This window comes from Triturus cristatus, chromosome 10 (genome assembly GCF_964204655.1).
Source record: "Triturus cristatus chromosome 10, aTriCri1.1, whole genome shotgun sequence".
NCBI classification, from domain to species: Eukaryota; Metazoa; Chordata; class Amphibia; order Caudata; family Salamandridae; genus Triturus; species Triturus cristatus.
In genome coordinates this window covers 130,406,510-130,433,080 of record NC_140593.1, presented here as the reverse complement: position 1 = coordinate 130,433,080, position 26,571 = coordinate 130,406,510, and the positions used below count along the sequence as shown (strand labels likewise).

Sequence of the window (26,571 nt, the reverse complement as noted above, 5' to 3'; positions counted from 1 at the left end):
ACAACACTTTAAGCTACTCTCCTCAATGCCACAAACTTGTAGCCATGATGAACAGCAGCCACACTGGTGTACAACATGGCTAAAACACATTGACAAAGCCAATATCTCTTGCATAAGCTAATGCCAATTCTTGTCCATCCAACGACCACGTCGGTCTTCTCACCTTCGGTGTTCCTCAGGGGTTATGTGGTGTTTTTTTGGTGTATTCCCTCTCCCTACTGGTCCTTGTAGCTCCTATTCCCTCGACTGTGGTTTTTGATGGAAAAATTATTAATCTCAACGCAGTTTCTTTCTCCACGACTTACTCCACTTCAGACAAACATTCAAATCTCTATGGACACTCTGCAGGTGTCTTTCATGGTTTTTGAAGTGCTTACAGATTGCAAGAAAATGTCATAACAAAAATTCATCCGCAGCAAAATCCACTACAGAAACCAAGTACTCGTTTTTCTAAACATCTATACATACAATGCAGCCAATGAGTAAAAACGACAGACAGCAACACATTTAAATAACCATCCACAGTTTTATTTCCATCTTTGCAAGAATCTCAGGTAAATGTACATGATGAGAAACAGGAGAATAGCTATGGGTACAAAGGATCCGCTGGTTTAAAGGAGACAGGATTAAATTAGAAAGAGATTCATTCTCTTCCAGCATGTTCACTGCTAAAATAAATTAAAATCATGAGGACTAGATAAATATGAAGGACAATTTAAGTCATAATCTTTTCTTTGTATGTGGGCCTATTTTGCGAATAAATCCCAAGTGCCCTTATGTCATGTGTTAGACCATCATCCATTCCAGTTTTCAGGCAACACCACTTTGCATGCTGGGGCGTGTAGGCCTGAATTTATAATGGGTAAATTGGAAATACAAGCACCAGAATGCAAAGTGATGAATGGTATAAAACCAGAACTATATGAAGGGGCCACTCTACTCTGCACCACTGCACTCTACGCCGCTGCACTCTACGCCGCTGCAATTGTTGAAGGGATTCTGCTCAGAAGCAGAACTATGCCTGTGACAACAGAAACACTGTCTCACTATCTTAACCCTGCTCCCACTTCTGCACCTGTGGGCAGGCCCCTCTGTAGAGATCTGTGTGCAGCCTGCAGGCCACAGGTTCAAGTTCCAAGATTACCAATTCATCCTCCTGTCTTTCTGAGGTCGGTAAAGTGAGTACCACTGAATACCAATTATCAGTGAGGCTATTCAGGTTGTGGTGTAAACAATCAGTAATATTACATTAAAATAATAATCTATGAACAGTGGGTTGTAAACCGCTCCAATCCTGCGTTTGTTCTGTGCTTTACCAAGCTCCAAAATAAATAAAACAAGCAAACAAATAAATATATAAATATGGGAATAAAGCAGAAATGATTTAAGAACCAGTCTTATCTGGATACATATCTGTAGGGATCTTTCAGGACTGAGTAATAACAGTACTGCCAATAAGAGTAATCTTAACCCTTCTAGTGATATGTCATGTCATCTAAGGGACATTTCAGGACTGCAGAGAGCTCGTGCTCCGAGAACAGGATGGCAGCTATTATCAGAAGGTTGTTATCAATTATAATGCCACTTTTCAAAATAATGGGAACCTTGCTCACAAACTAATTAAATGTGCCAACATATCTTCTGCACCGTTAGATGTAATCAATTGTGGTTTTCCATGTGCAATATGAATGCTAACATTTAGGGTCGGTAGAGATAGCCTTGTAATGTAGTTGGCTGACATGTGAAATTGTTGTCACCACTCTCCTAATAAAGTTTAGTGGAAATGTAAACAATACTGAGTAACCCAGTGGAAAAGTCAACCTCAGGCACAAGGGTCAAAGAGCTCAAGGGTCCACCCCACTGAAATCCCAGCTCACACCCTACTGTGCTCCAACCAGACACCAATAATTTAAGTAGGTAAGAGCTGCAACTGCCTTGTGCTAATTTCAGCTAACCTAATTATTACACAATGCACTTTATGAAACATACTTAGACTCTACTAACTCATTGCACCAGACATAAAGGAAAAAGAAAACATGTTAGTCTATTAATAAATTAATACAGCATAAACACATTCTTTCATTTGTAGGGGAAGATACTATTAGTTCTACCTAAGTATTCAAGAACAAAAAATGTAGAGGCAATTCCCAACAATATGTCTACAATAATTTGGGGCAAAGGGAACATAGATTATAAAAAGCACTGTGATTGTCAACCTAGCGAATAGTAAAACATTATCACAGTTTCCGACCATCCACTAGGACATACATGACTATGTATGATATACATTTACACATACAATTACATATGGTAAATTCCGAGGGGATTTTTTTTCAAAATCTGATGGTTAATTTTAAAAACTCACCTGGATTTGTAATTTGAGAGGGTGACAAGCCCTGTCTTCTATGCAAGCATCAAATGTCCTGCACGCGTGCTCAAATGATTTAGCAAAGCTTGTTTCAGCTATGTTCACTAAACCTCTCACCCTTTTACTCTGCTCAGTCCACTCCAGGAATGAGCCCTTTAAAATGCCCTTATTTAAAATGCATTTTCAGAAGGTCCTAATAACACTCAACAGACAACCATTTCTCAAGGTCCTAACTCTTAGTAAATTACAGGTAAAAAGGGCAGATGTCACGAATGCAATCTGACCTGCGCAAACACAGAAGGCCAGGAAACTGTCCTTGTAATATCTACAACTTAAGAATTTATGTTCTGCCTACAATACACTACTAATACAAGGTTTACAACTCAACTCTGCTCTTCAAGTAAATACATTGCTTAATCAGTTTCTGAGTTGATACTACTTGCTTGGACTCTAGGGGTCACAGGTCTCACCTAGGGTGAACAATGCTCATGTACGCATTAAACGACAGAAACTTAAGTACCAAGATATGGAGATTCTTCCCAGCCATCGCGACTAATAAATTAAAAGCTTACAACAATAGTAACAAAAGTAGAGGCTGATTCTTAGTCGTAGGGATGGCCACACTACGTACTGCACACCAGCACCTCTGCGAAGGGACCAAGAAGGGTCTTGTTGAAGATGCAACGGATCCACACCAAGTAGCTCGTGAACGGTTTTATGTTCTCAACAAATGTGTGATTCTGCTGTGCCAAGATGTATGGCATGTATGTGTTTTCACCTTGTTCCTGGATCCACACTTCATACTTCACATCTCTGACCTTCAGGTACTTGAGGTTCCACGGGATCTGCCAAGCCACCGTGAGTTTTGCCTCACTCGCCCCCTGCACACTGGCCTGGCACTTGGCGCCTCTCACTTTTCCTGGATATAGGCCAGTTGTCCACTTTTGCTTCTTGGGGCCAGGTTTGGACTTCACAGTCAACCTGATAACTTCGATAAGCGAAGTAATGTCCACTTTTGTGTCCTGATATACTCTGAACAGCCACTCTGGGTTGCGGCAGCACAGGTGGCGCGGCACCGCTTTGCTTTTTATGATGCGTTCCTGTTCCGCTGTGTCCAAATGGGCGAGTCCACCTTGATCCCAAGATCTCTCAGGGTAGGTTATGGTGTTGGCCTCCTCCAAGTTCTGCCATGCGATATATGATAGTTCCATGCCTGGGAGCGTTGCTAACGTCTTATAAGGGGTGTAGTGCTCAGGGTTGATGGCATAAGGAAAAAGTTCTACTACGGTGGCACCCCTGGGAAGAAAGAGGGACATCACCAACTGAGCTCCGTGCATGCTGACCAGCATGGACGCATTACTTATAAGGCGCACAATATCTGCAAATGAATGGTCGTCCAAGGACACTGAGATGGTTTTCATCTGAAACTCTTGGGCCAGTGCTAAGATGAGTTCAGCCTCGTTTACAATAAGCCTATTCAGTGTTCTGCTAAACAGTACAATATATTCCTCATTAGAGCTTCCCTCTGTGCTAACATTCATCTTATCCATGACAAACTTTGTGAACTGTCTGATCTCGTTGCCAGAAACCAGAATGTTTGCCTTGGGGCCCTGTGGCTGTACAAAGCCATACTGGTACCAAGTGGTGATCTTGGTCAATCCTACATAAGATTTGGTGAAACAAAGAAGCTTTCCCAGGGTCTTCAGCTGCTCTTTCAAGAGAGGCTGTTTATTGGACAAGGACTTGTAAAGGTCAAAGTGCAGGCCCTCATTCCAGCCTTCCATAAAGAAAAGTCGCGATTCCTCGCCCAAATCTGGAAACTGCTGCATGGTATAGAAGATTGGGAGAAGGTCATCGTGGAAGACGTGCATAAGGTTGTCGGGGTTGAATCGATTCATGATGAGAGCGACATCAGGCACAAACACTGGCTTCGGCATGAACTTCAGTGCGGCAGCTGGTAGCTCCACAAAATTAAAGTACTGAGTGTTGTGATCATCCACAGAAGACAGGTCCACCAAGGCAGGCTGGAAACGCCTCAACCCTAAGTTGGGTAACATAATGGAGGCATTACTGTGGAAGAAGACAAACTCCTCTGCCTCAGTAGAGTAACAAAGGGACTCGAAGCGGCAAATGCGGTCGGTATGCATCCTCCCTGTGCAAACCATCCTGGTACCCTCCTCCACGAGCGCCTGAAGGGCTGCATGGTAATCGATGCGCACCTGCGAGATCTCCTGGGATTGGTGCGTTAGCTCCAGCTCCTCCTCGATGATGGAGGCGTGCTCGAGTAGCTTGACATACTTCCACAGCACAGCAGCAAGGGCGGACACCAGTAGCGCATTCAGCACTGCTGCTATGTTCATTCTGCACTCCGATCTCTGTTGAGAGCCGCATGGGGAACGTGTAGCTGAAGGCTGGGGTCCTTAATCCGCTATGACATGAGGAGAACATTGACCTAGCAAAGAAAAGAAATAAAGAGTAAACTTCTCCATCCAATAGCGAATTTCCTTTAGTTATTAGTTCCAAGCATACTTCTTTAATTGCTTATAAAAAAAAGCAAGCCATGTGTTTTGCAACAAGCGGGGGTCTACACATTTCATATAATTCTCTCTGCTCGTCTTAAAAATCTTCATTCTTAAAAGATGTATATCTGCTATGTCTTGCTCTCACGGATTGATTCATTATTTTGCAGAGATCACTTATTTGGGTGGAGATATTTATTAGAGATCTAAACAGACTTTGGAACCAGAAAACACGAGTAATGTTCCTAGATTCCCAACTTGACCAAAATCAAATGATCAAGGCAAACTTTTCTCGGTTTAGTACGAATAACCACCAAATCAAAACAGGAGCTTTAAGCGCTATACAATATAAAAAAAATGTTGTTTACAGTTTTTGCAAAACAGGCCATGCATAGATATTGACTGTGTTATGCACCAACAACCGAAAACCAAAACACCAAAGGTAAAGCGGCACTGGCGTATATGGGTGCCTTAGCGATCACTCAATAAAAGATTCTCTTCAGCTTCATGCCCACTGCCTAGCTGGTACTCTCTACGTTTGCTTTCAATGCTGTGTTGTACTGTTGTCTGTTTTATGTGTAGTTTGGAGATTTCTTTATTTGTTGTGCTTATGACCAATTTTGTGATAACCACTATCTCAACTTCCCTGAAACGTTTCTCCCCTTTGGCCAATAAGCAAGGAATTCACTGAGACAAGATTCACGAATATTGCTCAAAGCTGGCACAGGGGTGGAGTACAAGAAACAGTGCTTTCCACAGCTGGCAAAGGATTAAAAAACACGGTTGAACTCATCAATACCGAATTTCCAAGCACCTGGTCCTAAGGCGACAAGTGTTTCACTTGTTGGTCCAGTAACCCAATAGTTACCTGGGCTGGCCTACTTTGTAAGGGCCCATTTACAGAAGGACTGTTTGCTTTTCCCCAATACAGGTACAAGGACAATCGCACAATAACTCACGAACCACAAATTCTTTGTATAGCAAAAAAGGCCACTTTATTAACACAGGTGCCAAATAGATTTCTCTTCAACCCATTTTGTCATTAATGAAATAAATTCCTCAATTTTATTTCAACCTATCTACAAAAACATAACCCCCAATGTAAACCCCAATCAGAACCCGAATGACTGACCTCTGTAGATAGCATCCCCTCATTCTCATTTCCTGTCCACGTGACTCAGTCCCCCCCACCTCCCCCGTTGGAGGATGGACAATCCCGCTCAAGGCTGCCCGCCCCCCCAGCAAAAACCCGCCTACCAAAACCAAACTAACCATATATCCGACAAAAAACCTGTCTCAGCGTGGCGAGAGAAAAGAAAAAACTGCTCTGACGATAGCCAAAACTAAAAACATGAACTCCCAGTAGATGTGAAAAGACAGATGGAAAAAAGAGAGAGGGAAGGGTGGATGGGACAAAATTGGCCTGAAACCCCTCCTCCCAGCTCCAGAGGGCACAGTAATTTTCCCACCCCGCCTACCTTCTATATATCACCTCCCCTCGCGCGCCTCCCGCCTCCCTGATTGCCCTTCATTCCACCTGTGTGGCCGTTCCATTGTGCGAAAAAACCCAGGGGGAGACCGGCTCGCGCCTCGCACCCCCTGGGTCCCCCCCTTACAATCTAAAGCACGGCATCACTCCTTACAGGCCCAAGTGTCTGCTGCGTTCAGAACATGCTGCCTTCTTGGGAGTCATCTACATCTTAGCATTTCACTAGAGGAGGAACCCACGTATGGGGAATACATTTAATATAAAAAGAACTAGAAATTTAAAGACACAGTTTAAACTCAACTAATTTACTAAAAGGGTTAACAATAGGTTTACTGATGTCACAACACACAGCTGAACCAGTCTTCGGACATGCTTAAAAATATACACACATTTTCTCAGATGTGAGCAATGAGCACATACACGGGAACACTGGGCTATGCAAGAATTGTGCATAGACCGAAACAATGCACCAAAACCAACTAGGGAACACTGATACAAGAATTGAACATAAAAATAAAGAATGCACCAACACCAGCTAGGGAACATGGCTATGCAAGAACTGTACATAATAAAAATATTGCACCGAAACCAGATGCAGAACACTGTGCTATACAAGAAGTAAACATAAAAATAATGCACCAACACCAGCTAGGGAACACTGTCTTATGCAAGAACTGAATATACACCGAAATAATACACCATCAGCTACAGAATACTGTGCTATACAAGAATTGTACATAAACAGTAATAATGCACCAAAACCAGCTAGGGAACACTGCGCCATGCAAGAACTATACATAACAAAATAATCAAGTACTGTACAGCAAAGATGTCAGCAGTTACTTCTAGTCCAGTTTATAGTATGTCTTTGTTTCCTATGTCCGCGGTTTTCCACAGACGTTTGCAAAGGGCCGTCTAATTCCAGTTAATGTCCGATTTCCTGAAAGATATATCATTTAATGGGGGCGCGTGGTGCACGCAGCTTTCAGTCCCGTGCCCCCAGTCACGGCGCTATGGTTTGTAATAATGTACCGTCAGCATACACACCGCACAGATTACCATAATGCAGTGGCGTAACGAAACTTGAGGGGGCCCCCCTGCAAAGCACATGGAGGGGGGCCCCCACCGGCGGCCCAGCCGACCACCTACCACGGGTCAAAATTCAGGACACAAGGTCAAAATTCAGGACATAACTTCGGAACAAAAGGTAAGTTTTACAGACACATCAGAGGAGGTCATGCAATAGTATATAAGTGAGCCCATCCATAGCCAAACATATTCAACCATTTGCAAACCTATCCATCATGTATCCTTCCATCTATCATTTCACTCATCCATCCCTCCCGCCATCCACCCTTTCACTAATCCATCAATTATTCATCCATCCATCCATCCTTTCACCCTATCCATCTGTACACTCATCTATCCACTCTTCCACCCATCCATCCATTCACGCATCCATCCAGCCATTTACCCTTTCACCCATCCAGCCACCCTTTCACTTACTCATACATCCACCCAGTCTCATCCTTCCACCCATTCACCCTTTGTCATCCATCCATCCTCCCTTTCTCTCTCCATCGACCCTTTCACTTAGCCATCCTTCCTTCCACCCACCCATCCACCCACCCATCCATCTACTCATCCACTCATTAATCCATCCATTGACCCTATCACTCATCCATCTATCCTTTTGTCCATCTACCCTCCCTTTCACTCACTCATCCATCCTAACATCCACCCTTTCACTCATCCATCCATCCACCCTTTCACTTATCATTTCATCAATCCATAATTTCACTCATCCATCCACCCACTCATCATCCACCCTTTCACTCATCCATACATTCTTTCACTCATCCATCCATCTACCCGTACATCCATCTATTTACCTTTTCTCTCATCCATCCTTCCACTCACTCATCCATCCATCCATCCATCCATCCATCCATCCATCCATCCATCCATCCATCCATCCTCTCATTATCCATCTATTCAACCTTTCATTCATCTATTCAACTTTTCATTCATCCATTCACCCATTCTCTAATCCATCCAGCCACCCACCCATCCCTTCACCTACTCACTTGCCCACCTTTTCATATTAAATTATGAGCTGAGCCTTTGTCTGCAGAATTGCAGACAGAAGAGACCCATCAAGGACTTCGCCGTAGTTCCTAAAGCAAGGGGCGGGGTTCGGTGGGGAAGGGTTCACTATGCCTCTGCACATAGGCAATCTGGAAAGTTGTCATGAGTCATACATGATGCACAGTGCCAGGCCATGAGGTGACAGCGACATGGTTTTGTTTCTGGGGCTTTAAGTGGGATGTAAAATATAGGGGGTCTCTCCAAAGTGTGTGTTCAATGTAATTACTGCTAAAAACACCTAAGATCTGTGCTTAGTATTGTGTACTACCCACCTCCCCTGGGGCTCTGCAGGCAACACAGACACTGCCCACCTCCCCATGGGCTCTGCACCCAACACAGACACTGCCCATCTCCCCTGGGGCTCTGCACCCAGAACAGACACTGCCCACCTTCCCTGGGGCTCTGCACCCAGCACAGACACTGCCCAACTCCCCTGGGGCTCTACACCCAGCACAGACACTGCCCACCTCCCCTGGGGCTCTGCAGGCAACACATACACTGACCACCTCCCCTGGGGCTCTGCAGGCAACACAGACACTGCCCACCTCCCCTGGGGCTCTGCACCCAGCACAGACACTGCCCACCTCTCCTGGGGCTCTGCAGGCAACACAGACACTGCCCACCTTCCCTGAGGCACTGCACCCAGCACAAACACTGTGCACCTCCCCTGAGGCTCTGCACCCAGCACAGACACTGTGCACCTCACCTGAGGCTCTGCACCCAGCACAGACACTGCCCACCTCCTCTGGGGCTCTGCACCCAGCACAGGCACTGCCCACCTCCCCTGGGGCTTTGCACCCAGCACAGACACTGCCCACCTGCCTTGCTGCAATGGAGCCCACCCAGAGGATGTCCACCTCTCCTTGGCTCTGCAGCGAACGCAGCCACTGCCCACCTGCTCTGCTGCAATGGAGCCCACCCAGAGTCTGCCCACCTCTCCTTGGCTCTGCAGCGTGTGCAGCAGTTGTTGTTGCGCACCATTTAATTCATGCAGACCGGGGCAAGCCTCTGCGCATGCACCATTTAATTAGAGATTAGCTTCTGAGGCCCGCCTCCCGGCGGGGGCCCAGGCATGCATGCCTTGCGCACCATTTCATTTATTAAAGGTGGCGTGCGCACTGCGCACCGTGCACCATTCAATTCATGATGAAGTAAGTGAGGGGGCCCCTGGAGCTTGGGGACCCTTGTGCCGCGGGGGCTGCGGGGACCTGTTTTGTGCCTCCATCAGTGGCGGGGCCCAAGCCACCGTATGAGGGTTAGCGAAGCTTCTGCTTCAAAAGAATGGGTTGTTTAGCTGGGATAAGGGTAAGTTCTAAGTCTTGTGAGTGATAACTAAACGAACCCCTTGCTGCAAAGGGTCTAGCCTGAGTTAAGTGGCCCTGAAGGAAGCAGAAGGTGTTCCATAATACTAAGAATTGCTTTGCGGCTTTGTGTTTAAGGGTTTGTTTGAAAGGTGCTGGATGAGCGCTTTTCTGACAACATGGCGCTAGGTGCCAGTGATATGTGCAGAATGTGCATAAATCTAGTTCATTGACAGTCAGCACTTTTGCGTGAGATTACTGGTGGCTTGACCCAAACTTAAAACAAGCATTTGCAATGCGAATGGTCTTCCATTTGCAAGAGTTTAAGCTATTGGCATTGTAAATGACATTGACTTATTTATCTGTTTTGATAATTAATACATAAATAAAAGGCATTGTCATTTGCAATGCCAATAGCTGAAACTCTTGTAAATGCAAGACCTATTTCATCTCAAAGAAGCGGCCGCCGTTGTACGGGCTGCTTGGAAAGTGAAAGCACGCATGGCGCACTGAATGTTGCAGGAAATCATGTTGTGCCTGCAGAAGGAGAAACTCATTGAAGAAAATAGTGCTTGCAGACCAAATAAGACATACTGCGTAACAACAGAAGTAAAAGGGCCGGTCCTCGTGAGAGGTTACACATTAAGACAAGGCAGTACGAAGGAGGGACTAACAAGCCTATTAACGAATCAGAAACCAGAATTTACGAAGGACATTGACTAAAGCCAATGAAAAGTATGGGCAGAGCTTCAGCTCCATACTCTACAGCATGCCTCGCAGAGCAGCGCATGCGCTGCCCAGGCTCGACCCTAAAAAAACTACATTTCGAACTGTGTGTGGGAGTGGTGGGGGTGGTATTGGTTTCAGACTCCGCCTTTCCACTTCACTATCTTAGCTCACCTTCTTTCATTTATTTTAAGTAAAGGCAATTGCGAGGGACTGGACAGGGCTAAAAGACATTACGAGTTAGTGGCCCAGGAACGGAAACTAATGTATAATATGCATGTGAATCCCCGATAGTTGGCCCTCCTGCTCTGACAGTTTCAACCATCTATCAGCAGGTTAAACAGTGTACCCATGTGTGGCTGCACTGGGGGTGGAACTGCACCTGGTAAAACTAGCACTTTTATTCATACACCCCTTAAATGTAAGTACAGGAACACTGGACCTCTTAGAATCTGCTGGGGTGGCACCATCCAGGCAGATGAGAACGAGTACCTAACTCATCCACCAAAGACTGAATTTTTATATTGGCCTTTATAGGTGATGCTGCGCCAAATAGCACATTTCTAGGAGCTATGTTTGAGCTTTGTTGGGTCCCAACTCTGGTACCATATGGACTAGAGGTTAGCTGTGTGTTTTTTACTCTCACGTTTAATAAAGAATTAGAGTAACATCTGACTGGAAATCGATGTTTATTGTGATAATCTTGTGTTACACTCACGAGCACTACCCTTCCCAGCTAAATGTCTGAATCAGAGCTTCCAGGGGCGCTTCGTTGCGGATTATGGTGTTTTGAAAATGCCCCTTCATCTTATCAATAACCCTCCCTCTCCCAACCCTTAGAGTCAACCACACCTCCTGGTTTGCTTGAAGAATGACTAAAAATATAATAAAAGTTCCGGAACTGGTGCCCAACCAAATCCAGCCCGGGCTGCTAGTGATATTCTAGCCCATCCTTGCATCCACTGTGGTGCACACAGACCTCGCCACAACCACCCACCAGAAGTGAGGCCCTGACTCCAGACACAGTAGTGTAGCAAGGATGCTACAAGCCATTGAGGAAGCGAGTAAAATTAGCAATGTGCAATCCTGCCAAGTATCACGCATCAGGCGTGATGCGAACGCTTAACGCATTTCAGTGTGGTGCTCCGCATCACCGCACTGAAATGGATTGTCACGCATTTCTGCACTGTGAAGCGCTATGGAAGACAAGGTGTGGTAGGTGGCAGCACCCTGCCTAGTGCCCTGTGAGCAATGCTCCCATAGGGTTGTGGGCTCCCAGCGGAGCTAAGGCGCCGCTTGCAGTCTCACCGTGCTACAATGTATCTTTATGTGATTATTCTGCGGCGCCATGCAGTTCTGATTCAGACAACCTGACTTTGGGCTGGGCCCAGTCAGGTTGTTTGATACAATTGGCCGGTGCGCTGCAGGGGACGTCACGTCCTACCACGAGAGCGACGCTGGAAGTTTTAGTGGTAGGTTGGCTCCTTGGGGCCTCACTGGTATGCAGGTGGCTGGCGCGGTCTTGTCTCAGAGCTGCTTCATAGCTGCCAAGGTTTCAGATTGCTATGTGTGACATTTTCATAAAGTCAGTGTAATGGAGTGACATTTCAACCACTATGAGTGACACTTTTTCGCGAGCAAAATCAAGCAGTAAAGACGAGGGAAACATATATAAATATCAGAAATGACACCCATTTGAGCAACAAGAAACTCTAAGAAAATCTTAAACTTGCTGCAAATCACCTGAAATCTAAGGGAACTAACCTAGCGCCCTGGCAAATGGATCGTAGCTTTGGGAATATGCAATGTATCATTGGTACAGTCAAATGCTTTCAACAGGTATATTTAACCCCTCATCAGTGTGACATTACTGTGGTAGCCTTAATTTAATAATACCTTGTGTCTGCTGCTGTACAGTAGCCAAGTCAGTCTGTCCCCAGTCACAACGCTGGTGGTGAGGAGATCTCTATGCAGAACGGTCATAGTGGCACTGCTCGGCTAATGTGAGCAGCGAGCCTGTCCTAAACACCACCTGCTCAGCCTCTCCGACTCAGAGCATGTGTTGAAGGAGAGTTCTAGTGTTGTCAGGCGACAACAACAATTACTAGGGGCCCGCCCGGGCAGTGGCACAGTCTGAGGGTGACAGATATCCTGTGCTATACATAAGCTACAATGCACTTTCGTGAAGACCCAGAGTGCCTTTCAAGTTCAACAGCATATTATCTCTAGCAGTGTGTACAACTAAAGTTTATATTATATACATTCATTCTTTGAAACATACATATTTTAAAGTTGTTACCCCTTATTTATCGTGATTTGTACAACACTGTGTTTGGCTTGATGAGCAGAGAGGTTAGAAACAAAGCTTTTTTTACAAAGACATGCTCGAAAAACAGCAACATCTTGTGCAGGAAAGCGGCGAAAAAATGATATTGCGAAAACATGCTAACATGCGGAGAAGTGAACAGCTGCTTTATAGTAGCCGTAAATCGCACCACAATTGACACCGACCTTTGCAAACAGGTCTCTACGTCACCAATTAATCTGTCATGATTTACAAACCAGGAGAAAGACAGCTTTCCGTTTTTCGACAAAGTGCACTCACTGACACAATTTCCATTGCTCCACAGAGTGACGATAAGCTCAATCTAATGGACTTCAAAATACAAAGTTTTCTAAAACGCACGCCTCAAGCTATGGAATCCAAATAACATGCATTTACATAATACCTTTCTGATGCGCTGCCCCAACACAAATTACACAAACAGGTGACTGTCCCTGTGAGTACTGTCTTCCTGGCGGCCGCTGAATGAACCTTACCATGAGTGTGACGGACGACTCCAACGAGGTCCAATGCAGTCACCCTGGGCCAGGTTCAGCATTATTAAATTCACATTGGGCGGCAGCCATCAAATGCCCCACAGCGCGGGCGGCCCTATGTGACTGCTGTTGGGGTGTATATACAGCAATTATCAGGGCTCAGGGGGCTCTGTTCCCCTGCGTATTGTCCAGGATCAGCGTGAAATACGTAGCAACGGCAACCCTGCCTGACGTTGCAGCCCTCTTATCCACAGCCATGAGAAATAACAGCAGTTTCACCTTTGAACTTTCTAGGTACTTTCTACAGCCAATGAGATCTGGAGAACGTCTGGCATGGAGGGCCCTGAATGGCTAAGTGAGATCCAGGCAACAAACACTATTACTGGGGAAGTGAGGGGTAAAACGGGAGTCCTCGTGGCCGGATTTGTACGAGGAGCAGACGGTATAGGCTTGGTTGTCCGCTGCCTTCAAATGGTTTTATCTAAAAATGTGTTACCTTGTGGGGTTGCATTTCGTTCCCGCGCTTTGTGCGCACCCCTCTCCCACCTGTAGAGTTCCCTCCCTCCCGCCTCGATCTCCTCTCAGTAGGCCAAGGCCTCGCGCCGCCTGCAATAACCGCTGGAAGGTGAGGGATAACAAACGGCGAGTCTTTAAAATGTGAATGGGTTTCATCTTCATGTCCCATGGAGGGTTTGCTCCCTTTTATAAACTCGTAGCCAGTGGCATAATGAAAGTACGCGTACACGGAGTAGCCCCTACCCCACTCCGGATGTAATCCGAGCTCTTCGGCTTGAGGATGTGCTGAGGGGGCCCCCTGCAGCTCGGGGCCCCCCCGCGCCGCGGGGGCTGCGGGGGCCTGTGTTACGCCCCTGCCATAATGAGGTGCACTGGCGCAGTCCCGCCGAAGGCGCGTGCCGCCTCGCGCCGCCGCGAGACCCCTGAGGGAGGCAATTAGGTGCCCGGTTCACAGCTGCGCGCTTCATCAGTGAAGAATATTTTAGTCTGGTCGGGGCTGCCCGTGCGGAAACGAACAGAATTTCCTTTTCAAAAAATTGCAAAGCCCACGTTACAATCCATTTGCTTTCTAAATCATGCTTTTTTCAGTTAACATTTTCTTCTTTACTGCTCATTCTATAAGAAAGAAGTATGTTATCATGAAACCGTTGGGCTGTCCATACGTCATGACCACCAACAAGCAAGCACTCGAAGGACTGACTTTAAATCTATTCATTTTAATGTGATACTTTGCAAATGAATAAAAGAGTTTAAAGGGGCCAGCTGCGAAAAAGTGCTCTCTTAATCCGTCCAACAGCAGCCAGTCTAGAATGCCCCTTTGTTTGAGGTCGGCTTGGGTTCTGAGATATCCTGTGACATCATCAGCCACCTGGGCCCTCCAATGGCTAACATCTGTCTTGTTTGATATTTCCTGCTGCTTGAAAGCAGATTGTGGGTTTTGTTTCTACCATTGCCAGCCTCCTCTCACGCGCTTGCTTTGCCAAATGCCCCTAAAGCGGTCCCGTGTCCCACAGCACTGATGGCGAGTTATATGTGTTCGGAGGCCTGTGGTAAGCCTGGGCCAGCCGCACACGCTGCACAAAAGGGTGAGGATAGTTACATGGCCGACGAGGACACATACTGCTCCTGCGCTACAAAGACAACCCGTGCACATCCAGATCTCCTTCACAGTCCTCAATGTGCCAATGAAGCCATCTTTGAGAACGCACCAAGAGATTTGCATCGCAACACCTCCATCCGGCCTCCCATCTTCTCTACAGGGGCTCCATCCTCCAGACCTCTGTGACCAACGCCTCAGTTCTCAGGGTCAGTGTCGGACAGTGGCTCCTACATGAACTATATAACCTTAGGAAAACAACTAAAGCTTCAGATCATTGGATGCTAGAACCTGGGGCACCAAATTAAAGCATCAGCCTACACAGGTACTTCATCTTACAACACCGAAAACGGACTGTGGTAAACATAGGCTCTGGATTTTGGTGCATCAGTAACAGTGACGTGTCCCAGTTTTCATCACCATGGCCTACACAAGTCAACGCTACGCCTCTGCCATAGAGACCTTTACATACTTCTTCTGAACGGGGACGATAAGCAGTGGCAGAGCAGCAACAGAAGCAAAGGATAGAGCAAATGTAGAGGTGATGGCCCCATGCTCAGGGAGCAAATGGCAGAAGACAACAGCTGCGGTTGAAAAGCCCAACCACCACAGCAGGAGCAGCGCAACAGGGCAGCTGTCGAAGCTTGTGCAAGCCAGAGCCCAACTACCACAGCAGGAGCAGCGCAACAGGGCAGCTGTCGAAGCTTGTGCAAGCCAGGTTTTGTAAAGTGCACTGCTGGCCAATTCCTTGGTCTCTTAGTGCTGTTGGGGGCCGTGGAATTGCACACTAGAGATTCATGAGGCCCTGTTCATAATGTACATGTATACACTGCACCTAGGCGTAACTTTACTTTTTTGCTATTAACCATTTTGGAGTGTAAAGTTACTCCTAAGTCTAAAACTACAAGTCCACATGTACATGTTAATATTTGTATCTTTTCACTAATAGGCCGAGGTCTCCACACCAGGGTGGAGCTCTCCATATGGAAAAGTACAGGAAAATGTACTAAACTTTTATTAATCTTTAAAATTAATATTGAAATATGTTAGTATAACATATGAATGTAAGATAATTGTATATATTTAATTATATTTATTTTAAATCTAGACTCAATAAATTAATAAAATAAAATGTCACAGTACATTAACTTAAATGTTTATTATAGCATTTAAAATAGATGTGTTGAATCTAAAAATAATACCTTCAATACATTTCAATATTAAAAGTTTTGTGTGTAATTAATTTTAACTACTAATTACCATTTCAGAAAAACAATTACAGGTATTGTAATTCTGAATCACTTATTTAGCAATTATATATACAGAATTAGTAAATATACTATTTAGTAAGTAATAAATTTGAATTCCTATATATATATATATATATATATATATATATATATATATATATGTACACACATACATATATGTAGTCATTCAAATTAAACAAAATGTCTGCATAATTTGATTTATTTTAATTTTATTTCCAATGGGAAGATATGTTCAGTCCCAGTGTCCATTGTTTTTATGAGAGCGTGTTGCAGTACCTGTCAGTAGCCATGTGTGCTGATGGACTTACTCCAAGGCTGGGCTGGAGAAGATTTACAACTGTTTTGGGACTTTTTTTGGCCACAGTAGCTCTTCAAGTACACAAAATGTGAATAGCAACAGGCTTACTCGTATGGGTGGGTGTTTTGTTTTTGCATGTCCTTCCCTAAATTCCTCCCATTAGATGCTAATATTTTTAATTTTCCAGCCACACCCTGTCACTCTGGCCATTTACTTCTAAAATGTAGACTTATGTGTGCGGCGCTCTCCACACTCACGGCAGGGATCTCCACATAGAAAAGATAGGAGAGATGGAGTCGGAGATCTCTGCATATAGGTTTGAGACCTGCACTTTGCAGTACGTGAGTACTACTACTAAACGTACTGCAAAATGCAGTCTGTGAATACGCCCCAAGGTGTTCCATAGGGGTGGACTGGTCATAAGTAAGTGTGGTTGTGTGGTCTGCTGGCGGTGGGTTTCCTCATGGCTGGGCTCCTTGTTGAGTGGGAGACGGTGGATCTACCCTCCTTTCTCCTCTGTGCAAGTATGTCACACAGTGTCTGGTGATACAAGTGTTCACAGATACTTGCATCTAAGGGTCCTCTCCTAAACATGTGTGAGCTAGGAACATGCTGCGTGTGGTTGTGCTGCTGTTTGGGTCATTAGGAAAAGTTTGTCTTGCACCTTTATTTTTAGGTTAAAGCCTTTGCTGTGTGAATATTTAGACTCGCCCAATATTGAATCTATAACATTCTTTGTTTCCCTGGCCTCGTGTATATCTGTATCTGTGCCGTCATGTCCGGTGTCAGTAAGTCTGCCTATGTCATATTTGGGAAATAACCTATGCCTAATCAGTCGTTAAACTGGACTTTGGTAAATTATGGTAGGATGAGTGCTGGAAAACAAATGTTGTGTCATTATCTTTGTAAAGTCTCTGGAAAAAGGTTGATAAAATCAATATGAGGGACGACTGAAAGAGAAAAGCGGTAGAGTGCTATTAGAGTAGGGTCTCAGGCTTTGTGCTGAACAACTTCTGTAGGTGTGTGGGGCGGACCAACTCCAGGGTCCTAGCCCTTTGATGTGTGTTGTCTCTAGTGGGAAGCAGGTTACGGTGGGGATGCGCTCCGAACCTTATTTTGGAGACTGTGTGTAACTATTTGGGAATACAGAGTCTGGGTGTGTTCAGAGTCTCCTTTAAAGTAAGGTGTGTGAGTATGCATGGGTGTGTTTAGAACAGTTAGTAGACTGTGTGAGTGCTTTAGACGTATGTTTGAAGTAGTAGTTTGTAGGGGAGTTGTGGATATAGTGCTGTGCGTTGTTGTGTGCCTTAGAATGAAAGGTTGGCTGCCTTACATTTGGGGTGCCTATGTGCTACATGTTTTGTAGTGTCTGAGTAGGTCTCTAACATTTCTTAGAATGTGTGTAGGTGCAATGTGGACGTCTGACACACTTGCAATGAGGGCATTCAACTGGTTGGCTGAGTTTGAATTCGCTCAGTAGGCTTGGTGAGTTTGCTTGTGTCCTTGGTCTATATGTGTGGGTTTCTCAAGCATAGCCGTGTGTGAACTCATTTGTTTAGGCATGTCTGGGAGTAGCGAGTGTGGTGTTGCAAGTTTGGGAGTTTATGAATGTGTACAAAGGTGCAATGAGTTTAGATGCACTTATGTGATGTTCCGGATGCAGTGTTTGGTGGCATTTGTGTGAGAACAGGGTGAGGGGAATTAAAGTGGTATGCACTGGACCAGTAGAAGCGACACCGGAAACAAACTAAAAGTACAAAGGATCTACAACAACTGCACACAAGATCTTACCCACCAGTGATCCCTTGTCCCTGCTTTCTCCTGTTTTTTTTGTAGATTAGCACTTGCAAATTCTGTGACCATTCGCCAATTACATGGCCATGTGATACCTGCGCAAACTGTTATCTGTACGTTGTAGGTTCTGCACATTAAGCAGGATCTTTAGAGAGTGACTGCATACAACCTTTTGCCTGTCCTATGTGTGTGTAGTCTGTAGACTCTCAATATGGGACTGTGACTCGAACTAACAAAGGGGTACTACACCCCCAACTACTAATTATCTTGAACCATTACTGGATATGGTGCTGATCTGACACGTCATTAATTTGTTGCGACATTAGGATTTTACCAACAACTTAACCCTGATCAAGTCCGCAAGGACAAAACGCGTTGGCTGGACTAAGGTGCTATTGTCACAATGAATAAAAACTTCAAAAAAAGTGGATTGAAACTCACGCACAAGATTTCTGATGAATTTGATTGGATATTTAAACCTCAAGATTTGATGACAGAATATTTTTTGTAACTTGTTGTAATGCTGTTAATAGAGCAAAATTGATTATATAATTATATGCTCCTTTTTATTTTTGTTGATTTTGAATTTTCTGTGACCACAGAGCAGTGGGGTCACGATAAGTTGAACATAGGCAAAATACATTACAACACTATTATGCACTAGTGCGACCTTCGATGGCCCACACTGCTCTAGTGCTTCTCAACTGTAGAAATCCCATCACAACAGTAGGTAACACAACTGGTTCCCCACTGCTGTGAAGTCATTAGGGCCGTCCAGGCCAGTTGACAGGGCTCTCCGAGAGCCTCTCGGTGCAGCGCTGCTTGCCTGCTTTGACTGAAAGCGCAGCTGCAGGAAGGGGGCGGAAAGCAGGGAAGGCGGCGGGTTTTGGTTAAGGATTGCAAGTAAGATATTTATTTTTCACATTTGCGTCAGGGAGGAGAGGGCATGTTATGTATAGCTCTCCCATTATCCTCTACCCCTGAGCAGTAGTTGAAAGCAGGGGCAAATGATTTGGGGGGCCCTAAAAAAACAGAAAATTACAGATGGGTAAAAAGTGAATTACAGGGAAGTTTTACATCTCAGGGTTCTGAGCTTCACTCTCGTTGTCTATTTGACGTCACGCAGAACGTCTCTTTGAAAAACATCACGAAAATTCACGGTTACCCATCTATAATTCTATATTTTCCCGTTACTCGTCGGAACCATCACCACCCTCGAGCCATTCGGAGCCAAACTAAACAGCTCATTTTGCAGCACACGAGGGCGAGAGTCAAAGGAGTTCATGTGCAGATAATTAGATAGCACGCGCCGCCACTGGGGTGATTAATGACGCGCTCTCACAGATGCACTGGAAATGCTACATAATTAAGGACAACAACTGTCCCAAGGGGGTATCAATGCAGTACAAATGGGCAAAACATGCCCCTTCATCACTTCAACGAGATGCAATGAGTGTCCCACGGGCGAGTGAGTCACATTTTTACTATAGTAGAGAAATAAACAGGAAAAATGAGCACATAGCCTGAAAGGCCATCTAGAGACAATATACAACAGTGGCTCTTGACCTGTGGTCTGCGACTGCTTAGAAAGTTAAATAAATTAACAGATTAAAAAAGTGTATATAAATAAAGAAGCAAAATGTACAGCTGAACATTTTAAAACTTTGTGTAAATGTGTAGGAATTTGAAACTGGAGGCTAAGACTGTAATTCGTACCCTCAGACTGATTCGAGGGGCAGTGCAAGTGTAGCAAACAGAATATAGGGTGGGCACTGATGGGACTCATTTGAATGTAGAAAAGCGCCATCTATTTTTTGTGCACTGTTTTGCGGTTCAAATAATCAAAAATGCTTAGGCTGGGCCCCCTCGGCTTCCAGTAATAACTTAGGGGGGTCCTCGGGTTCCAGTAATGATTAAGTGGGGGTTCACAGAAGTCAAAAGGTTAAGAACAAATGATGCAGAATACAAATATAAAAAAAAGACAAGTTAGAACGCACTAACGATTAACCGATTAAAGGACATCAATCTATTTTTCTATGGCCCACGTGAACAGGTAAAGTATTCCAAGTCATGGTGGTCCTGCCACTGAAAAACTGGCTCAAAGCTTTTCTTAAAATCTGGCAGTCTCGGACTACATTGGCTCTCCCGCAAAGTGCGCTTTCTACCAGGTGTAAACTGCACGACTGGTAAATACTGACAAAATGGCGTTCAGTATTCACCAATGGGCACCCCCATTCCAATTTGCACCACTATGAAAGGGTTATAGTGAACTAACAATGTGTAAAATTTCCAAGTCCATTCTGAGCAAAATCAGAATGTGCACTGTTTACATGCATACTTTGGACTAGATTTTTTTTACCTGGCAAAAATCATGCAGGCAATCCCTTGCACCAGGGTTATAAATATAATTAGGCCCGGGTGAAATCTTACGTACGCTGGAGTCATTTTGCATTACTCTTGTAATACAAAATCACCAAAAATACCTGATTATGCCCGTTTACATAATTTGGAGTAATTTGGGGTAAAAATGCCAACCCTAGAAAACAGGAACAGAGTGTGCGCAGCTGCTGGCTGCCACTGCTCAAGTTCTGTTGCATTTATCGCTATTTTCTTAGCGCAAATTGCATCCTCGGTTCATTTTGGTCTCAAGGACGCCCTCTTGCGGTAAGTAAATAGCGATAAATGCAGAGTTATGCTCTTAGCGTAAATCTGCTGTAATTTTACATAATTACACTCCAGCAACTTACTCAAATTAAGCCCCCCGATTTATAGTCAGGATTAGCGCCCGATGACGACGTAATTGTGTGCTCTGGAAGTTGCACAGAATGTCCAACTTATGTGCAAATTGAGGAGTACCATTGTGCATTAGTCTGAAGGTAAAAAAAACGGAATGTTAAAAGGTTCCATTTCAAGCGTTCTGCCAGGTCATCCACCGGGCCGCCCGATTGTTTCAGGCATTGACTCTGTCCTGGAACCATTGAGCAGGTTCTGCAACTTCTATCCACGCCCCATGGTGAGCAAAACTCCTACTTATCTCAGGGATACCACCGAGGTTCTCAATCTCATAGAACACTTCCCTGATTCTGACAAAATAGATTTCCTAGTGACCATGGACGTAGAAGCCCTATATACAAACATCCCACAGGACGCCACACTAGAGGTACTTGAGAACACTCTTCGTAACATCGAACCTTGGCCTTTCCTTACACCTATCTCATTCATCTGCGACTGTGCCTCCCTAGCTCTAAAAGAAAATTTCTTTGCCTTCAAATCACAGATTTTCTATCAAATACAAGGTACGAGCATGGGAAGCACATTCGCTCCCCGTTTAGCTTGCCTATACATGGCCAATTTTGAAGAACAACACATCCTTGGAGTAACTAATCCATACTATGATCATATTCTATTATGGCGTCGTTACATCGACGACATTGTCCTATTTTGGAAAGGAGATGAAGAATAATGCATCTCATTCTGCAATTGGGTTAATACTCTGAACCCGTACCTCAAGTTCACGAGTACAAGATCCCGACATGAGATCCCTTTCCTAGACCTACAAATCTCATTGGACAATGGCTACTTACACACCACGAATGATAAGAAACCCACAGACAGAAACAGTCTCTTGACCTACGAGAGCCACCATCCTCGGGCACTCAGAAACAACCTCCCAGTGGGCCAGTTCCTACGCCTCCGTAGGAACTGTGACACTGTCAAGGAATTTGAAATACAATCTAATCTCCTCAGACAGAACCTCGAGAAACAACACTACCCGAATAACATCATACGCCAAGCACAGAAGAGAGCTAGAAACAATCTTAGAACGGCTTTCTTAGAGACTAAGGCAAGATCTGAACTAGACACTATTACTTGTGTCACCACATTCACGCCCAGTTCCAATAATATACAGAAGGTCATCAGGAAACATTGGGCAATACTGAATTCGGGCACTTTCGAACCAGGCCCACCACCACTCTGCATTCAAACGCACGCAAAATCTACGAGATCATCTCGTACATACGAGACCCAAACCACAATTAACGCGTCAACCCACATTATGGTCCTTACCACCTGTAGTAGGCCATTACCCTTGCGGTTCCTGCTCTACTTGTGCAGAAACCACGACTTCTAAAGAAATCGACTTGGGCCTGAGCACACCTTGGCGACAAACTAAACACACAAACTGCAACACCACGAACTGTGTCTACACAATACTCTGCCCTTGCAATAAGAGATATGTGGGCATGACCACCAGAGCAGTCAAGATACGCATAGGGGAGCACAAGAGCACAATAAGACGCAGTAAGACTCATACCAAACTACTAACACACTTTGCTGAACAAGGACACACTGCGAATAGTTTGAGATGGACCATCATCATTTCCAATCCCAACTGGACAAAACACACTCTGTTCAAGCAAGAACAGCGATGGGTTCACAGGTTAAAATGCGACACCATAGGCTTGAACGACGAAATACCATGGGTCGAATTAACCTGACACCATAAACAGACCACTTAGATAAAGGTCGGGTCACAGGTTCACTGAAGGAACCCCACTACCTGTATGAGGGCTTCTCCTTGATCCTTTTCCCCCCCCTTTTTTGTGATGCCACTCCCATGATGAGTATTTTGCTTATTAATGTTTAGAACCAAGGAATTTGCACAACCTGTCTGACTGCTATCTTCCCATCACCTTGATTAGGCGTATTTTACCTATCAGCTATAATGTTTAGAACCAAGGAACTTTCAGACCCACACGCACTGCTTATCCTGTTTTACTACTTCTGGGATATATCGTTAATCACCCAAACACAGTTATTGTATTTGAGGGATTTTTTTCCATTCATAACATCAGTGCATCCCGGCCCGTTTTGCGAGATAAACACCTCTCAAGATGGCCGCCGCCTTCCCATCACCTTGATTAAGTATATCATCGATATAAAACCAACACGCATACGTGCAGAGTGACGTCACCGCGTCACACACTCAAGGAACTACCCTCGCTATGCATACGCCTGTTTGACTACTTCTGGGATATATCGTTAATCACCCTAACACAGTTATTGTATTTGAGGGATTTTTTTCCATTCATAACATCAGTGCATCCCGGCCCGTTTTGCGAGATAAACACCTCTCAAGATGGCCGCCGCCTTCCCATCACCTTGATTAAGCACATCATCGATATGAAACCAACACGCATACGTGCAGAGTGACGTCACCGCATCACACACTCAGGGAACTACCCTCGCAATGCATACGCCTAGCGATATAATCCTCCTAATATGGCCACTACTATTCAAACAGTTTCACTGGGCCTACCACACGTGTACTCTGACATCATCACGCCATCTCGTTCCCCAGAGACGCTGAGACCCGCCCCCACCACCGGGCTGATTACCAATTAAGTAGCGTACTTAAACGAACACCTTTCCCACCCTCCCTTATCAATCCCGGCGCACTACGGAGGAGGGGTAGGTTTCCACACCTTGGTCAATCGAGCACTTGTGAGTATACTTTTTCCATTAATAATTGGCATCCAGCTTCTTGCTTACGATCAGCTTCGACATGGGTGGATAGTAACCACGTCCCCTTTCCACAGTCTCTCTGATTGCCAACTCCGGGGCGCCGACGGAGCCCATTCCCTGCACTTGAAGGGTAGGCATACCCCTTTCAGATTTAGCATGACTACCACTTCCCATATCATGGGAAGAAGCACGTTTAAGCTCAATACGGAACAGACACACCGCCAGCTTTGCCCCACACTTTTTACACGAAGCGTGCTTATAGACATCTGTCTTCCGATCTCTGTCCACCATCGAAATTGTTCCACCCACACGGCTCTGTTGTAGTATTATGTTCACAAGCAGCTGGCCATAACGGGATTGGTTTTATAGGCACATGATCACTGTTACCTGCCTGTAGAACTTGTACCCCAACACAGCGGCGAACTGCACAGGGACCATGATGCGCAAGCACCTGGTCTTTTCTCCTGCATGTTATTATTGTGAGCATGCCTGTGTGATTGAATACCCACTGTGATTCCTTGCGATATAAACACAATCTGTAGACTTGAAACTACAGCTGAACCAATGAATTACAGCAATGTTGTGTTTGTCTCTGGTATGTCCATATGTGTGTCTTTTCTCTTTTTTATCTCACCAGGTTGGGTATAGGTTCCTTAAAGAAGGAGTTCCTATCAGCGCGAGGACGCTTTATCCCTTTAATAATAAGGTACTATAGGTTCACAGTACTGCACTTCCCTGGAACCTTGTCTTTTGAATACCTTCTCTTGTGTATATATTTTCCTCCCACCTTTTACCCGGTCCTGACGAAGCGCGAACGGATCCCTTAAGGACCAGCTTTCATGCGCGAAACATGTTGACCCTATATTCGTAGGATTCCCACTCACTCATCCTGAGAGCAGCAGTTATCTAAACACCTGTCCTCATTCATTTTTTCCAAAGAGGAGCTCCAGGATTATTTTTAATCTGTGCTACACGGGGCCGTGAATAAAAACTTAGGTTCTGGGCTCCACATAGCATTTTTTAAACGCACCCACTCACCTCCCTTTTTATAGGCCCACACACCTGCATGCACAACTGCGGCGTCTCCATAAAAGATCTCCGATAAAGAGCCCTCTCGCGGGGCCCGTGAGGGACTGCTGCGCCACCCCCACGAGGAGCAACGCCCGATGATGAAGCATGACACCCGAAAGGGTGTGTGAGGGCACTATATTACAAAGGAGAAATTCCCCACATCCACTCTACACCCGACCTGATTTACCAGACACACATATCTATTCATTAGATTTTTTTTTTTTTTTTCTATTTTCCTAGGAACAGTTACCCACTTAGTACATACACATTTCTATATGATACCATGGCTTGGACAATTATCCCAAAATGTTCTGCTCTTAAAGGAAAAACATTAGAACCTTGCAGACTTCACAATGATCTTAAAAGAGTTGAACTCGTTTCTGGTTCCAGTCAAAGTCATCTAGCACTCAACCAGCTTAATGCCACACCTTTGGTGTCTGAGGTCCCAGAAGGATGACACTCTAATTCATAATTAAATACTGCTTGCATACCAAAGGCAGTATATGTAAGCAGAGGCTGCCCTAAGAAGTGGGAACGGATATGGGGAGGGTGGAACAAATTCAGGGGAAATATTTGTATATTGCCGTTAAGGGGATCCGCACTGGAAAACAGCTGAATGGTGTACTGTAATAAAGAGTGGTGGGAAGGCTATAAGTGGATGGGAAAGTGGGGTGTGATACCGAAAGTCAATAATAGATTGCATGAACAAAATGTATGTCGGTGTAGTAACTGACTCCACGCAGATAGATGTAGTTGAAGAGGTTTATTTTTAGTTAGTTACAGAATATGTGGATTAGTCCAGATCTAGCCCCACCAGGAGCAGCTAGCGTGCTGCTCAGCCCATCTCAACTGTGGAATTACTTGACAGAGTACAAGCATTCCATAATACATCCTCATAGTAACATTCCACTGGGTGAGCATGTGGTGGAAGAAGGTCGACATGGACAAGGAACCAGGATACTACATATCCCCTTTTCTTCTATATAAAAAAACAATAAAGAAGGTAAACAGAAAGAAAAACCAAGACTGGGACTGTCGTATAAGAGTTTAAAGAAAATAAAAAATAAAAATATTGCTTGCATACCAATACATGGAGATTGCTAAATGAGCCCTTAGCACTCTAGAACCTCTCACTGTAGCCTCCATTTACAGATTAAACAGCATGGGAGACAAAAAGCCACCTTGGCCAACATAACTGATGAACAGGCCCACTACAATAAAAATAAAAAAAGAATCCTTTTTTCTTTACCATCATAATCTGCTTCCAGGTATATTCTATACAGTCTAAACTAACTGAGTGCAGACACAATGACCTCAACAATTTCCAGCCCATCAAAGATCTACCATTCCAAGCAAAGACACTTGAACATTGTGTTGCCTCAACACTCAAAGGCTTAATTAGTGAAAAGAATTTATAGGAACTGTAGTCAAGCTTCAAATACAAAAAGAGCCACCCTAAGCTTTGTTTGTGGGCTCGGAATGCTGGATAAAGGCAAAGCCTCTCTATCCTAGACCTCCGTGTGGCCTTCAACACCAACGAGGACTCCATCCTCACGTGGTGACATTATATACTGGTTCACCTTTTCCCTTCAGTGGCAATACAAAAGAACAAACAATAACACTGATTT

The 26,571-nt window shown here is 44.8% G+C and overlaps 1 protein-coding gene across 11 annotated transcripts in view; it reads right to left on the bottom strand.

Annotated features, from left to right (window-relative positions):
* Positions 1 to 506: 506 nt before the first annotated feature.
* Positions 507 to 26,571, bottom strand: part of POMGNT2 (protein O-linked mannose N-acetylglucosaminyltransferase 2 (beta 1,4-)) — a 166,793-nt gene continuing 140,728 nt past the window's right edge. For all 11 annotated transcript variants that reach the window (XM_085630617.1, XM_085630607.1, XM_085630610.1 and 8 more), the window contains one exon: positions 507 to 4,820. In XM_085630617.1, the coding sequence (XP_085486743.1) occupies positions 2,992 to 4,728 (1,737 nt within the window). In that variant the 5' untranslated portion in view covers positions 4,729 to 4,820 and the 3' untranslated portion in view covers positions 507 to 2,991. The remainder of the gene's footprint in view (positions 4,821 to 26,571) is intronic.